The sequence below is a fragment of the Mercurialis annua genome, linkage group LG5 (assembly GCF_937616625.2).
Source record: "Mercurialis annua linkage group LG5, ddMerAnnu1.2, whole genome shotgun sequence".
Lineage (NCBI taxonomy): Eukaryota > Viridiplantae > Streptophyta > Magnoliopsida > Malpighiales > Euphorbiaceae > Mercurialis > Mercurialis annua.
The window spans coordinates 9,916,638-9,932,262 of record NC_065574.1 but is presented as its reverse complement, the minus strand read 5'-3'; the positions used below and the strand labels follow the sequence as shown (position 1 = coordinate 9,932,262).

Below are 15,625 nucleotides of genomic sequence, written 5' to 3'. Positions count from 1 at the left end.
ATCCTGCATCAGCTGCCAAGCCGGTTACACGGAAGGGTCGAGAACAACAGGGGACCAGTCGAGAGTAGCACCAGTCCCTCAGTCTTCCGCCGGCGAGGAGGGTCGGCCGACCCTCCTGACCCTCCCGTGGTTCCGCCACTGAAAGTATGGTCATGATTTAACTAGAAGTAAAATTTATTAAAAGGAAAGAAATATGTAAGACATAATTACTTGCTTAATCGGGGTGCATATGTTACTTTTAATCATTTTATAAGACATTATATAAATTTCATAAAATTACACTTTATTAAATATTTAGAAATTCTCAATGTTTTATGAAAAAGTATAAATCTTGGTATAATTTAATATCAAGACATTAGGCATGACTAATCTAACCCTAACACACCCATAAAACCATAGAAATAATAATATTACTGGAGAACATAAATAAAAATGACGAAAACACCCTTACCCAACGAAATACAGACAACTGCTACGTAACTGCCAAATGTTCTCGACACATATTCTTCACTCTCTATAAATTCAAACACCATGCTCATTTTTCTTCAGCAAATCAACTTCTCACTCACTTTTTGCCTTCCATTCAAAACCAAATTTATGGGTCTGAGTTCTAACCGAGTCGAAGATTTCTGTAGCCATGGTGAAACCACAATAGTAATGCCACCAACCAGTACAACAATGGAGATACACAGTGTTTGTTTGCCACCAAAAACCACCACCTTCCACAAACTTAAACAGCGCCTTTCTGAAATCTTTTTCCCTGATGATCCTCTTCACAGATTCAAGAACCAAACATGGCCCAAGAAACTCATCCTCGGTCTGCAGTTTTTCTTTCCTATATTTCAATGGGGTCCTGAGTATAGCTTGAAGCTTTTCAGGTCTGACATCATTTCTGGTCTCACCATTGCCAGTCTTGCTATTCCTCAGGTTAGCACCACAAAATAAATATAAATACATATGAAAAGTTGCAGTGCAGACATAATTTAATGGTGATTATTTCTATGTGAATGCATGTGGTACTAATATGGTTATGTGATGAGTTTGTGTATAAGAAATAAATTTTTGAGGTGGGTTTTGTAGTATTCTTCTGAATTTTATTTTTGTTTTTTTGGATTATTAGAGTGGTGTTTAATTATTTTAGTTTTAGTGAGGTGGGTAAAATGGAATGGGATTTGTTTTTTATTACTGAATTTTTGTTTTCACTAATATGTTCTTGTTTTATCTAGTGCATGACCTTTGTCTTAAGCTCTTAGAAATTCATGTGACTGTATTTTATTTATTTTTGTAACTCATTATAGAGATATGGCATATGATTTTCTTGGACATTTGATCATTAGATTGATCAAAAATATATAATCTTTTTAATATGTAGTCTGATATAATTTTGTTATATTTCAGGGAATCAGTTATGCAAAGCTAGCAAATTTGCCACCTATAATTGGACTATGTAAGGACTAATTCATGACCAAGTTGAAAAAAATTAAATCTGATGAATTTAAAGTTGAAATATTTATAACAAAACGAGTTAATTTATGCAGATTCAAGCTTTGTGCCACCATTGATATACTCAATTCTTGGAAGCTCAAAACATTTAGGAGTTGGTCCAGTGTCTATAGCATCACTGGTGATGGGGTCTATGCTTAGTGAGGCAGTTTCTCCAGTTGATGATCAGATTCTTTACTTGAAATTAGCCTTCACTTCTACCTTCTTTGCTGGTGTTTTTCAGGCTTCTTTAGGTCTTTTAAGGTCAATATTTCTTCAACTTTGATGGTGATGTGTTTTTTTTTTATAACAAATTTTGTTTGATGTTGACCTCAAGTCATTAATTTTCTTGGCTTTTCCCTAGAAAATGTGCTGAATTTTTTGTAGGACTATCATTTTCATTGACAAAATTGTTTTGGTAGAAGGAAACATGAGTTTTTTTGTTCAAATTTTTATTGATTTTGTATTTTTTTTATTGTTTTGATGATTGCAGGTTAGGTTTTATTATTGATTTTCTATCAAGGGCCACTCTTGTTGGGTTCATGGCTGGTGCAGCCATTATTGTATCACTGCAGCAGCTGAAAGGGCTGCTTGGAATTGTGCACTTCACCACTAAGATGCAGTTTGTTCCTGTTATGGCCTCTGTTTTTCATCACAGAGATGAGGTAAATTTCTCTCGAAAACCTCGGAAACTGGTCGAATCTTATGTTTCGGTCTTTTGTTTCCGGAAAGACTTCTGAATTCCGAAGCTCTCTATTTATAACATATTTTTACTAAAAATATGGGTTCGCTGTTATTAAATCCGGCGTTCTCGTTTGAGCGGTTTAGTTATTACATTAAGTTGACCTTTTCTGGAAATAATTTGCAGTGGTCCTGGAAAACAATTGTTATGGGGTTCAGTTTCCTGCTGTTTCTATTAACAACAAGGCATATTGTAAGTTTCTCAATTTATCCTACTATATATAATTCATTTTTTTTATTACATCAATGAGTATTTAGTTCTGAACATTTTCAATATTGTATGGATTCACACAGAGCATGAAGAAACCAAAACTTTTCTGGGTATCGGCAGCGGCACCATTAACATCAGTGATTCTTTCAACCTTGCTAGTTTTTGCCCTCAAATCAAAGATTCACGGAGTCTCAATTGTAAGAAGCCGCGTTTAAACTTCGGAACTCGAAAATTTATAGTCTCTGAACTACTTCTCTAAACCGAATTGTCTTTCTTTTACTTGACAGATTGGTCAGTTACCAAAAGGCTTGAATCCTCCTTCAGCAAACATGCTATATTTTAACGGTCCCATGCTTGCTGTCGCTATTAAAACCGGCATCGTTACCGGAATCCTAGCTCTCACTGTAAGTTTTTTGAAACAGGATTAGATGTCAGTTTTTAGCATACATGTTCGAGTTTAGTATTCGGTATAACTTGGCGATGTTTTTCATTGTGTAGGAAGGAATTGCTGTAGGCAGAACATTTGCTGCTATAAAAAATTACCAAGTTGATGGTAACAAAGAAATGATGGCTATTGGTATCATGAACATGGCTGGTTCTTGTTCTTCATGCTATGTTACAACAGGTGATGATCCTTTATATCCTTAAATTAAATTATCGTCACTTTTGAACCCTAATCTAACCGTTTGGGGATCGTTGTTTCAGGATCGTTTTCTCGATCTGCAGTCAACTACAATGCTGGAGCACAGACAGCAGTTTCAAACATAGTAATGGCTTCGGCTGTGCTTGTTACACTGTTGTTTCTCATGCCACTCTTTTACTATACGCCCAACGTAATCTTAGGGGCCATCATCATAACAGCCGTGATTGGATTGATTGATTATCGGGGAGCATACCAATTGTGGAAAGTTGATAAACTTGATTTCCTGGCTTGTTTGTCCTCCTTCTTGGGGGTTCTTTTCATTTCGGTACCATTGGGTCTTGCCATTGCGGTAAGCTGACAATTCACTAAGCTCCTATGTCTATGATATACGAAAATGAAATATTTACTATTAAAGTCACCCGTGTTGGAAATTTAGCTAACTTATTAGTCTTTCTCAAAAATACGAAAGACTTTTATTGATTAAACATCTAAATTCTTGGCTCGGTTTTCAGGTCGGAGTTTCTGTATTCAAAATCCTACTGCATGTCACTAGACCGAACACTGCGGTTATGGGAAACATACCCGGAACTCATATTTACCAGAGTCTCAACAGATATCGAGAAGCTCTAAGAATCCCGTCAATTCTCATACTTGCTATTGAGTCCCCTATCTACTTTGCAAATGCGACTTACCTCCAAGAAAGGTTAGTTCAGGAATGATGGTAAACAATGCATAAAGATCCTATTTCCTATAACAGAATAAAACGAAGATGGCAAGAACAAGTGTTCTTCGTTACAATCCGAACATGTCATTAAGAAATTGAGTTGAATTGTGCTATTCTTAATCGAAACATCTTCTATTACAGGATATTAAGATGGATTCGCGAGGAAGAAGAGAGGATAAAAGCAAATAATGAAAGCATACTTAAATGCATCATATTGGACATGACAGGTACATTTCCTGAACCAATCTTGCTGCTATACATTTTGTATATTCTTCGTACCGACCACTCACGCCAATTTTTTTCAGCTGTGACCGCAATAGACACGAGCGGCATTGATTTAGTACGTGAACTCAGGAAGATGCTGGAGAAAAGATCCCTTCAGGTATAATATATGACCATTCAGAACTGTTTCATGATCAATTTTTCAAGCAAGCGTTTCGGTAATCTAACTCGGAGACTCGGTTAAATCTTTTGTTACGCAGCTAGTGTTGGCCAACCCTGGTGGAAGTGTGATGGAAAAACTACACCAGTCTAAAATATTGGATTCGTTCGGATTGAACGGACTTTATCTCTCGGTTGGAGAAGCAGTAGCGGACATTTCGGCTTTGTGGAAGTCTCAAGCTTGAGTTATGAGTAAAAGTTGAAGTAGAAGAATGGAAAAGATATGAAATATGACTAACCCATTTTAGAATATGGATAGGAAGAGCAAAAGCTCTAGTAAAGAGAGGAACTTTCTTTTATTTTTGTAATTGCTGAGAAATGAGAATGCAGGGCAGGCAATTGAGAAGAGATTTTGAAGTTTTTTTGGTTTACTACAACTAAATTCACATGCTGATTTATTATTTTATGTTTTGTAATAAAAAAGAGAGCTGTTAATTGATAGTTATTTCTCCATATAATCTTGAGTTAAAGTTGGTGTATCATGCAACTTTTTAATTACTAACACCTGAGATCTAGCAGTCGATTTACATTCAAATCAAATCAAACTAAAATTTAAATCGTTACTTTTTAAATCAAGTTCGATTGCATATATTTCAAGTAAACCTAAATTAGTCAGTTTGGTTGGTTCTATGGATTTGGTTTATATCAAAACTGACATATTTCTACTTTTAAAATTGGAAAAAAAATCAATTCACCCCTCAACATGATACAAAATATTAAAAACATCATTTTTGAAAAAATTGATTAAAAGAACTAACAATGTTGTCATTTCGTATCATTCTCACCCCTCGGCAAGAGTGTGCGTTTCACACACTAAAAAGAGAGTAAAACCCGGAATAAATTTAATTAGAACATTAATAAAAATCCCTTAACTATAACATAATTAAACCCTAATTGAATACTAATTACCCCTAATCATAACTTAATTAAAAAGCTATCTTCTTCAACTCACCGCCGCTCCTCCACCTCCACCACCTGGTGTTGCCAAACCATTGCCGCTGCTGCCATCCTACGCCGCTTGTGCTCCAATCCTAGGACGTTGCTGCTCCACCTGCCTCTGCCTCCTGAATCAAAGGATGAGAATGACAAGTTGAAGAAGATGGTTAAAGTGTAAAACAATTATCTAGTTTATTATAATTGATATGGTTTTGAACTTTTAAAAATATAAGGACCATAATTGATATTTGAAAATTATCAAGCGTCAATTTCAAATATAAAATAAATATTAAGTTTTTTTTTTAAAAAAACTTGTGTCCTTTAGTTATTGTTGTATGCAGTCACGCATGAGTATGCAACCGGTAAGGGGGGATTTGATATGAAAATGAAAATTATGGCGGGTTTTTACCAATTTTTAATGACTTTTTTGATATTATGTGCCTAGTTGAGGGTCTGAATTGATCCTTGGCTCTTTAATTGAACAATAACTAAAAAACAAAATTTAAATTTGAGGATGTCTAATGAAACCGAATCAAATCAACTTTATCAATTCCATTTGATTTGGTTAGGTTCTTACACGACCCTAATATCAAATTAAAGCAGGCAAACTATACACATTTAACATGGTTCTCTTGACGATCATAGTCTTTTCTTGAAAGAAGGACGGAGTTTCGGTTTAACGGTGATTGACTCTATCATTTCACTTGAATGTAGAGATGCAAAACTAAATCTACCTTCCATTCAAAAGTTTTGCTATCCAAACGAACTTTCAAAGTGAATATTGTAGTCACGGCTAGATAAAGATGCATCAAATTCAAGAATCATCAATTTAGGTCAAAATATTATTACTCACGATTTTTAAAAAGTCAACTATTTTTCTCAAGCTTTGATCAAATTCATTATTTTGCCTTTCTTTAGATAACTATATTAGTTGACTTGGTCAAAGAATCTGATAATCAAAAAAATGAATTTGATTCAACCCATGAACTTATATTTCTTTTAAACAAGTCTATAACATAATTTTAAAAATAAAGTGTACTTATTTATTAAACTACAATACATTTTATAATATTTTTATTTTTCTCAAAATAAATTTGAAAATATTTTTAAGATAATATATTTTTAATGATTGAATTAGTCATCATATTTATGCCATATAATCATAACATTACATGGTGGACTAAGTTCACCAATAATTTTTTCAAATTTGAGAAAGGAATCCAAAAGTGTTGATTATATCTCTTAGGGCACAGCATAAAATCAATTAAGATCATGGTTAAATTTTATTCTCTCACCACTTTCCAAATCCTTTGAAGTGGTGTGTGAGGCCATGAAGCACAATACAGTAAAAGTATTAGTAAAATAAAATCTGGTTGGTTCTTTTAATCATGCTATAATGCAAGTGGTGATGGTGATACTTCCATAATTTGAACTTAGCGATAATCACACTCTTCATCTCATGTCGTGGGGACACAAATTGATGTCATTTTGTCAAAGGCTCACAGCGTTAAATAATGGTTTTTTTTTTTCATAAATACCTCAATTTTTGCAAAATATACCCCTTAAATAATAATGTCTTCATATTATATGTTCTCTACTTCACATTCAGCAATAATCTTTTTTTTTTTGGATAAATCATTCAGCAATAATATTAATACGTGTCTTCATAATATATGCTAGCTAAACTTATTGGCTGGCATCAGATAGGCCTTCTTTAACCCAAACCTAATGCTATTATTGAAAGAACTTCCATATAACTAAGAGTGAGCATTTGTTTGGTTCGGTGCAGTTAAAACCGAACCGAAATTTCTCAAACTGAGCAAACAAAAAACCAACTAGCTTAAAACCGAAACTCATCGAAGTTACACTTTAAACAAAATTGAACCGACCAAAAATAAAATTAAAAAATTTCAAAGCCAAACCGAAAACCAAAAAAATTCTGAAACACCGGCTTGGTTAAAAGCCATCAAAAATATAACAGAAATCAAATATTTGGTCAGTTCGGTTAATTTTGATTTCCCAAAGTTAAAACATAACCTAATAACAAATAATATTACAAACCAAAACCGAACTGACCTAAGTTTTAAACGAAGCAAACCGACTGAAAGTCGTCAGTTCGGCCGGTTAAACCGGTCATTTTGCTCACCCCTAATTATAATCATGCATAAAGTGGTATGTAAAAGAGACAACAGCAGCGTGTGTGAGAACAAGCCGTATCTTACATTTTGTTTAAAAGCAAAGCAACCAAGCAAGAAGCAATTAGCAATAATGTCAAAGATTCTACCCCAGAATCACCCCTATCAACGCTTAACTCGACAAACAGTCATCTAAAATGTCACTTGGAATTCTAAATCCTGTTTGTTATGCTACGCAGTTAAAAAATCATACTGTAAATATTGACAAAATATGAATGTCAGTTTACTGGACCTAGAAGTCTAAATCCAGAAACTAAATTTTCTCAGTTCATGGGCAGACATGAAAGATCCTCGAAAGGTCATTGAATTATAGGCACTGAACCAGAAAATAATACCGGAAGAACAACAGTCATCATCTTCCTAAGAACCCCCTATCATTGTACACTAAGAGTTTGCCAACATAATTCATACCTAGTCACGATTTCTCCACGTCCCCATCTTTTATGCACCTTCTTCATGTTCTCTGTCCATTCTCTATCACTAACTCCAGTATAGGAAAGAATCTGTAGAGAAAAACTATTTTCCTGTTACAATTTGGATGTCATATATCAACAGCTTCATCGAAGAGCTTCTTGTAACCATTGCATGACTGGTAAATATGATCATATTACAAAAGCCTCTTCCTAGTGTTAAGTTTTCCTTGTTAATCAAACATCTGCAAGAAAATTGTCAACATCATTATTCCTGATTAAGTATGAACTTTGAAATAACACATCTATTTAGTGGCTCAGGCCTCTAGCCTAAGACCAAAGCATTAAGGTTCTATTATAGTCCCAAGCTATCAACTCCTGAACATAGTAAAATGAGAATTTACATCGCAAAAAAATTGTGGAAACATGTAGTTCCACATATATTAATTCCATATAAATACATCTAGAATATATATTCCAGCCAAAAAATGAGTCAAAAAATAAATAAATTAAAGAAGTGCACAAGATGTTTTTGTTAAATAAATAAAACTAAGATTGAAAAAAAATTAAGCATTTGCTTTAACAACTTTGTTTAGGAACCCATCAAGCCAATTCACATTGAAGCTTGACTAGGGCACAAAATAAAACACATTGTGCAGATGCACCAACAAAGATGTCTCAGTTTGTTACAGCCCCCTCACAAATCCAAGCACAACCAACATAACACTTGACATACTAAGTCAATTGTTTGGGACAAACGATAAACATAAGTTTATCATCTAACGGAGCAAGGTTAGTCATTCTACATAACTGGCGTTGGCAATATTCCCCAAAAGAAGAGGTTATAAGAATAAAAGAGGAAGAAAAACAAATTTTCAAGCATAGGAAGAGCTCTTACTTGATCGGTAACGTGTGATTGGAATATCTCTAAGTTCACGTCTAATACACAGATATTCACCAAGCAAAGCCATGACTGCAAGTCCGGTAACACTAACAACCCACCATGTTATTGAGGAAGGCCAACCTCCATAGATAATGCATAAAAAGAGATGAAAAATGTATATGGTTGCAGAAAAATCTAAGCACTTCTTTGCCCTCTCAATCAAGTAAAGCATATATCCAGCTCTACAAAAAGCAACCAAACATAAAACACAGAATTATAATACTACAAAAATAAAATACAAAGTTGCAACTTGAATAAAAAGCACTACCAAATAAGCTCAGCGTAACAATGCAAGCTTTGTTCAAACAATATCTAACATGGCTATAATTTGTTTCTTTCACAGAAGATGAGAAATCCATAGGGGTGAAAAAAAGGGACAGTGTCTCTGCACAGAGAGACATAACATGTTCTCAAGTAACCTGAACACACATGGCACGTTAAACTTGATTTTCTTGTATACCCAATGTCCAATCCAAAATGAAAAAAAAAAATGGAAACACACTAGAACCGCCAAATTTTTGTTCAAACAATATCCAATAGGGTTATAATTGCTTTTTTTCACATAAGATTATCCATAGGGGTAAAATCTCTGCACAGAGAGACATAACACATTCTCAAGTAACTTGAACATACATGGTACATTAAACTTGATTTTCTAGTATTCCCAGTCTCCAATTCAAAATGAAAAAAAGATGGAAACAAACTAGAATCACCAAATTGTTTGGCTAGAACCAGAGTTATAGCATGTACATGACCAATAACGGCATGTCTAATGTGTTGTCATGTCGAAGTAAAGGAAAATTCTTCCTAACATCAATGAGGATTTTGAAGCATTACACTCAACTAAAATCTAGAAATGCAAGAACTTAGTTCAATTCAAATTCATAAGTCAACTCACATATTTAAAAAGCTCATAGTTCTTACAATTCAACTCTTCTAACTTAAAAAAAATACAATGAACTAAAAGCATTTTAAAAGAACTGTAAATACATTTTAAAACTAACATAATTCTACAACATTCAATACAAATTGAACTGAATTACTGCACATGAATTATCCATAACAAGCCCTAAAACTTATATCACATAGTTTAATCGGAACTAACTAAACAACCCATATAGCTAACATAATTAAATTTCAGATTGAATGAGTTACCCGGCGACGGAGGTGAGAAGAAAGGAGGCAATGACGCAGCAACCAGTGATGGTAGAAGCAGTAACAGCAGCAAAATCAAAGAGATAAAAAAGGCTCATACGAGAGACGCGCGTGCCCACCAGAATTGACAAGAATAAGCCGAGAGTGATGTAATATAGGCATTGAAGACAGAGAATTTGTGCTACTATTAGCCATGGATCCCATACTATTGATCCATAGAACATTTTTATCTAATTCTGAGAAACTAAACCGATAGTTTACCCGGAACAGCTCCGAGTTGTGATGGATCGGATCCGGGCGGAGTATGAAACTGAATTGAATTGAATTGACCAAATTGAAACCCTAGATTACAATTACAAAAGAAAAAAATAATAGAAAGGTTATAGTGTTGAAGTAATAAAGCAAGGAAACGAATAAGAAACTTGAAAATGAATGGCTGAATTAAACATAGCAGCAGCCAGCAAACATTTTTTCTTTATTTAACTAACTAATAATTTATTCATAAAAAAAACTAACTAATAATTTGAATTTTAAAAAGAAAAAACTAACTAATAAATTAGTTTTCTCAGCTAACTATTTGATTTTATTTCTTAAAAAAGTAAACTTTTCCCTTCATTCCGTCTTAAATAAATAAATAATTTTTACACATAGATTAAAAAAGAACAAATTACTCTAAACCCCCTCACATTTATCATATACATAATTTTTTTTACCTCTTGTTTGAAAATCAAAGGATTTGATACCTCAGGTTTAACTCCGTCATGTCTGTTCAGGTTATTTAAGAATATGTTCAGGTTTTTGAAAATGTGTCCTTCAGCTATACGATTTTTGATTATCTCGTCCTTTATCTTTCGCTTTGCCTTCTTGAATCCCTAAACTTCTATTTTCAAGCAATTGGGTTTTTAAACTTCCATTTTTTCCGGTTTTAGATCTTTAAACTTCTATATTTGTTCCTGCAATTGGGTCTTTCGCCAGTCTCTTAGAAGGATTCAATTGACCAAAAAATAGAAATTTAGAGACCGAAGAAGGCAAAATTAAAAATGAGGGACCATAAAAATCGCATAATTTAGAAACCCAAAAATGGATTTAGCCTTAAATTATCTGTTTCAAGAAAAGTTTTAGTTTGCTCTTTCCATAAACTAGAAATATATTTTAAGGTTGCCTCAAAACACTGCCCTTTGCAGTCACATTGAAGTTAAGAATTTCACATTTTAATTTTCACAAATCAAGTCCAAAACCAGAGCCACAAATCATCACAAGAACAAAAAGTATTGAAAAATAGTAAAGCTTGTCTTTTTATAATTTTTGGATGAAACCTAAAGGGAAATAACTCTGCAAATATTTTTACAACAAACAGGATGGCCTGAAAAAAAATATATGAACAAGAATTCCCTCAATGCCTTACTACATCTATACAACAAATTGATATCCCAAAAATATGTCATAGAAAAAATGCATTAAGAACCCATACAACTAAAAACCACTTAAAACTAAATAACTAATCAGCTACTCTAATACTTGCAGCATTGGATATGCACTAATTTACTGCTGGGGGCCAGCTTTTTTCCTTCTGCCCCCTCTCTTCGCGGTTACTGTCGTCTTCTCTTCGGGTTCTCCTTTGGAAGATTTCGGCTCAGGCGGTAGAGTTTTTGACGAATTTATCTTCACCTTCTCTTCGACTTCACTGCTGGAAGATTTCTTCTCACTAGATGCTTTCGACAAATTTATCTTACTCCTTAATCGCAAGATTTCGCCCTTGGCCAATGCTAAATCTTCTCCAAGTTTCTTCGCTTTGTTCTCCACTGTTTCCCTCTCTTTCCCAAGCTTCAACACCATGTTATGTGCATCTTCCATATTTTCTTGGGCCTCTTTAGATGCATTCTTTTGCTCTATAAAGGAAGTGTAAAGCACTTGTTTCTCATCTTCAAGGCTCAAAATCCTAGAATTAGCCATCTCCAGCTCCCCAGAGAGTATTAGCGCATTGCGATTCATTTCGTCCAGTGATTTAGTAGCTTCTTCCAGATCTGCTTCCATATGCTTTCTTGCCTCTCTGTCTTTCAACATTTGCTTCTCCACGTTTTCTAGCTCTTTGTTTAAAGAAGTGACCACTTTTTTCTCTTCAGTTAGGTCACTGGCTGTAGCTTCGACTTTTTTATACACATCTACCAATTCCTTCTGGGTGTTATCACGATCTTCTATTACAGCTGCCAGTTCACGCGACACTGTTTGCAGCCCTTCATTTGATTTCTTCAGTTGTTCCTTCAATGTCATAATCTCACTGGCCAGCAATCCGCCACTCTGTTTTGCATTCTCAAGGCTCTCCTGCATTGTTTCTGTAGCTTTGGCAAATTCAGCCTTAACTCTTGAGATCTCAGCCTCAAGCTCCGTAGATTTCTGTCGTGATTGCTCGAGTTCTTTCGCCAAACCAGAAGCCTCATTTCTAAACTTCCCTAGAGCATCCTGATTGTTTTGAAGTTCATGTTTCAGACTTTTTACAGTGTTCAATTCCATATCAAGCTTTTTACTCAGATCTTCCCTTTCCTGGGTCAAATCTGTAATCGCTGTTTGGCTTCTACTAACTTCATTCTGAGCCAGCTCAAATTTTTCCTTTAGCTGGTGAAGCTCGTCTTCTCTTTCTCTCAACAGCTTAGCTTCCAAAGCAGCCTTCTTTTCAGAGGATGTCTTTAGATCGTTGTACTCCTCCTGAACAGAAACGAGTTTCCTGTTAGTTTCATCTCTGTCAAGCATTAAGGAACTCACTGTCGAATTCAATTCTTCCACCAAAGAGTTCTTTGATTCCAATTCTTTATTATAATTCAGAAGTTCTTCTTTCAGCCTTTTTATTTCTCTTTCTGCACTGGCTAATTCTTCCTTCGTTTCTTGGTAGGCAGAATTCAAGTTCTTCAACTCCAATTCCTTTTCACTAAGAATAGAGCTGAGTCCTTGGACATTTTCTTCCTTATTCTTGAGCTCTAAGCTAATTAATTTAATCTTATCTTGCAAAGCTTCAATTGAGCTTAGCTTTTCATCCAGTTCTTGATCAAGAGCTTTTTTGTCGTCCTTAGCCTTTGAGAGGTTGAATTCTAGACCATCTATTCGGACATTGAGCTCCTCAATTACTCTTTTCTCATTTTTCAGTTCCTTTCCTAGCCCTGTAATTGTATTGTTAGCAGAGTTCAACTGGTTCACTAAAACCTGCAATTCTTCCTTTTCCTTGCTGAGTTGCTTTGAAAACTCTTCCTCTTTACTCAATAGCTTTGATTCAAAGTTCCTCCTCAAGGATGCGATGGTAGCTTCGTTCTGTTTCAGTTTGTCGGTCATCTGCATATTACACCAGTTTCATGTGTTTAGTGAGAAAATAAAAGCTCAAAATATACAAAAGCTTCAAATTAGCAGAAACACGTTGCAGCTATAAGGGATTGATTAAAAAAGGAATAAACATTGAAGGTCTCAAAATCCAGAAGTATTAAAAAATATTAAGCATCATAGCTTAATATTTATTGAAATCCAAAATTCTTATTCTTTCACCCCCTTAGATTTCAGAAAATTCGAGTAATATCTTTGTTATCGTCTTAATTTTTCTCTACAAAACAAATACCCTAAGAACGAAATGCTGCTTGAATATCTAAAAACATCATGGTTTAATTAGACCAAAAAGACAGAAGATCAGCAGCAGCTTACATATTCTATTGTTTGATCTGTTGCTTTCTTTTCTTTCTGAGTCAACGCATAGAATGCACCAAGCACACCAGTACCAAATATACCCAGTCCATTCAGGAGAGACAAAAAGGGATTTGGTGGCGAATATCTTTGAATTGCAAGCTGTCGACAAACACAACTATTTTTAGGAGGTCTCAAACTTACAAATACCATAAATTAGTTGTTTGAGTGAAGTGTAAATGCAGCAGAGATCAGACCTCTTCCTTTTGGTTATCCTCAGACAACTTGAGCTCGATTTCTTCTGAAATAAAATCACATAACATTTTAGAAAAAGATTTTAAATAAAATGACATAACATTTTACATTGAGGAACATGTCAGTACTTCAAGGAGAAACACTGAATTACTGGGACAAGTCAGGTATAATTTTCCACGGGATTACTACTTAAACTCATAAAGTTTTGTAGACAATTCAATATCTTATGCAATTTCTGACATTGAAGGGAATTCTCCTAAAACCACACACTTGCTTATTTGAATTCTTTGCAAAAAGAGCATCTTTAAACTGTGTATTTCAGATTTTCATTTTCTTTTCTTTTCTATATTTCCCTAAGGAACCAACAGGAAAGAAAGAAAGGCAAAACCTAAGGTTATCCTGCCTGAAGGCCGACAAGTCTGTTGGTATTTATCATGTCCTACCTATTTAGAACATGAAGGATTCACAAGCCATCTACTTTGATTAACATGTTTCATATGCATAAATGTCATAAAAGAAATTAATCTTTTTAAAAGAAATGGCAAAGCATTGCAAAACCAATTTTCTTTCATAACAAAATGATACATTATTCACCCAACATAACCTTAATGAAATCACTCATAAAGTAACGATCTTCAATTCGTTAACTAAATCTTTGCGTTATTTGGTAGTACCGAAAGAAAGGGAAGGCTCTACTGTTAGCATTTACAGTAACACCAAAAATCAGTCTGAGCGCCGCATACATTAAGATTCCACTATATCATACGAAATATCTACCGAGGACTTTGCAGAAGTTGAAATTAAATTCAAAAATAACAGCAATCGATAAGTTTTTCTGTTGATTTAGTTCATATAAGCACCTTATTAACACCTAAAGGTGCTCACACATGGTACACAAATCGGCTTAAAATGATTCACTTTGAGTAAATGAAAGTCCCTAGCTCATAATTTGAGACACTAACTCACTTCCCTTTTTTTTCTCTTCTTATCTATGCACTACCATTTAAAACCTGTAGTTTCAATTATAAGAACTGATCAAAACCCTCAGTGCAGAATTTTCATTTTTGAAGCTTCAAAAGCTAAACACCACCAATTAAACAAAAAAAAACCCATTCACATACATACATATCCCATTCACCTATAGAGCACACTCATATTACACATAAAGTTTTCAAATTTAGGACAAATTAGAAAAACCCAGATCACCCATTACTAACACTTAACCAAAAGATCCAAAAAAATTGAATAATCCCTAAAAAAGCAAACTCACTTGTAGCAGAGGTGTCAAGAGCTTTGGCCCTGAGTTGCAAGAATGGAAGAACAGAAATACCCACCAAAAGAACAGCTCGTTTCTTGCTATAAACAATATTATCTGGATCTTCTCTATGAGTACAAGCTACAATTGTTGGTCTTGCCCTGTTTTTTCTCTTGTTGGTGTCAACATAAAAGAATAGAGAATGGGAAGGAGAGTGTAGCAAGTGGGTGGTGCTTCCCATTGCAAAGCTCATGGCTTTGGGTTTTGGGTTTTTGATTTTTAGATAAGAAAGTGGGAAAACAAGCGCTGAAGATACATTCTTTTTATTGGATTAATGGATTTTTTTGCTCTCTATGATTATCTTCCTCTTTCCTATTTCTATCTTCTCTCACTTTATTTTTTTTTCTCTTTTTTTGTCAACTAAAAAAGAATTAGTTATATATAAAATCACCAACTTGATTTTTCAAAAATAACTCGATTTTTAAAACGTATCAATTCAAGGCACTACCTTTTATTTGTTTTCAAAAACAATACAAGCTTATTGTTAGGTAAAATTTCGTTGATTTGAACACCT

At 34.3% G+C, this 15,625-nt stretch overlaps 3 protein-coding genes across 4 annotated transcripts; 1 reads left to right on the top strand and 2 right to left on the bottom strand.

Moving 5' to 3' along the window:
- Nucleotides 1-535: 535 nt before the first annotated feature.
- Nucleotides 536-4,683, top strand: LOC126681011 (probable sulfate transporter 3.4). Its single transcript, XM_050376369.2, has 13 exons — nucleotides 536-927; nucleotides 1,399-1,447; nucleotides 1,539-1,746; nucleotides 1,976-2,147; nucleotides 2,351-2,416; nucleotides 2,518-2,631; nucleotides 2,722-2,838; nucleotides 2,933-3,059; nucleotides 3,140-3,426; nucleotides 3,590-3,780; nucleotides 3,943-4,028; nucleotides 4,107-4,183; nucleotides 4,284-4,683. Exons 1-13 carry the CDS (start codon nucleotides 598-600, stop codon nucleotides 4,425-4,427), a joined length of 1,968 nt encoding a protein of 655 aa, XP_050232326.1. The 5' UTR covers nucleotides 536-597; the 3' UTR covers nucleotides 4,428-4,683.
- Nucleotides 4,684-7,552: 2,869 nt separating this feature from the next.
- On the bottom strand, nucleotides 7,553-10,335 carry LOC126681014 (uncharacterized). Its single transcript, XM_050376373.1, has 3 exons — nucleotides 9,882-10,335; nucleotides 8,682-8,908; nucleotides 7,553-8,028 (listed from the first exon to the last, which is right to left on the bottom strand). The coding sequence occupies exons 1-3, from the start codon at nucleotides 10,103-10,105 to the stop codon at nucleotides 8,021-8,023; spliced, it is 459 nt and encodes a 152-aa protein (XP_050232330.1). The 5' UTR covers nucleotides 10,106-10,335; the 3' UTR covers nucleotides 7,553-8,020.
- A 934-nt stretch (nucleotides 10,336-11,269) lies between these two features.
- Nucleotides 11,270-15,402, bottom strand: LOC126682220 (MAR-binding filament-like protein 1-1). Of its 2 annotated transcripts, none has more exons than XM_050377820.2 (4): nucleotides 15,067-15,402; nucleotides 13,799-13,839; nucleotides 13,563-13,703; nucleotides 11,270-13,202 (listed from the first exon to the last, which is right to left on the bottom strand). In XM_050377820.2, exons 1-4 carry the CDS (start codon nucleotides 15,302-15,304, stop codon nucleotides 11,424-11,426), a joined length of 2,199 nt encoding a protein of 732 aa, XP_050233777.1. In that variant the 5' UTR covers nucleotides 15,305-15,402; the 3' UTR covers nucleotides 11,270-11,423. The 2 variants fall into 2 exon arrangements, with proteins under 2 accessions (XP_050233777.1, XP_050233776.1); XM_050377819.2 differs by having other exon boundaries at nucleotides 13,799-13,842; nucleotides 15,067-15,401.
- Nucleotides 15,403-15,625: the final 223 nt, after the last annotated feature.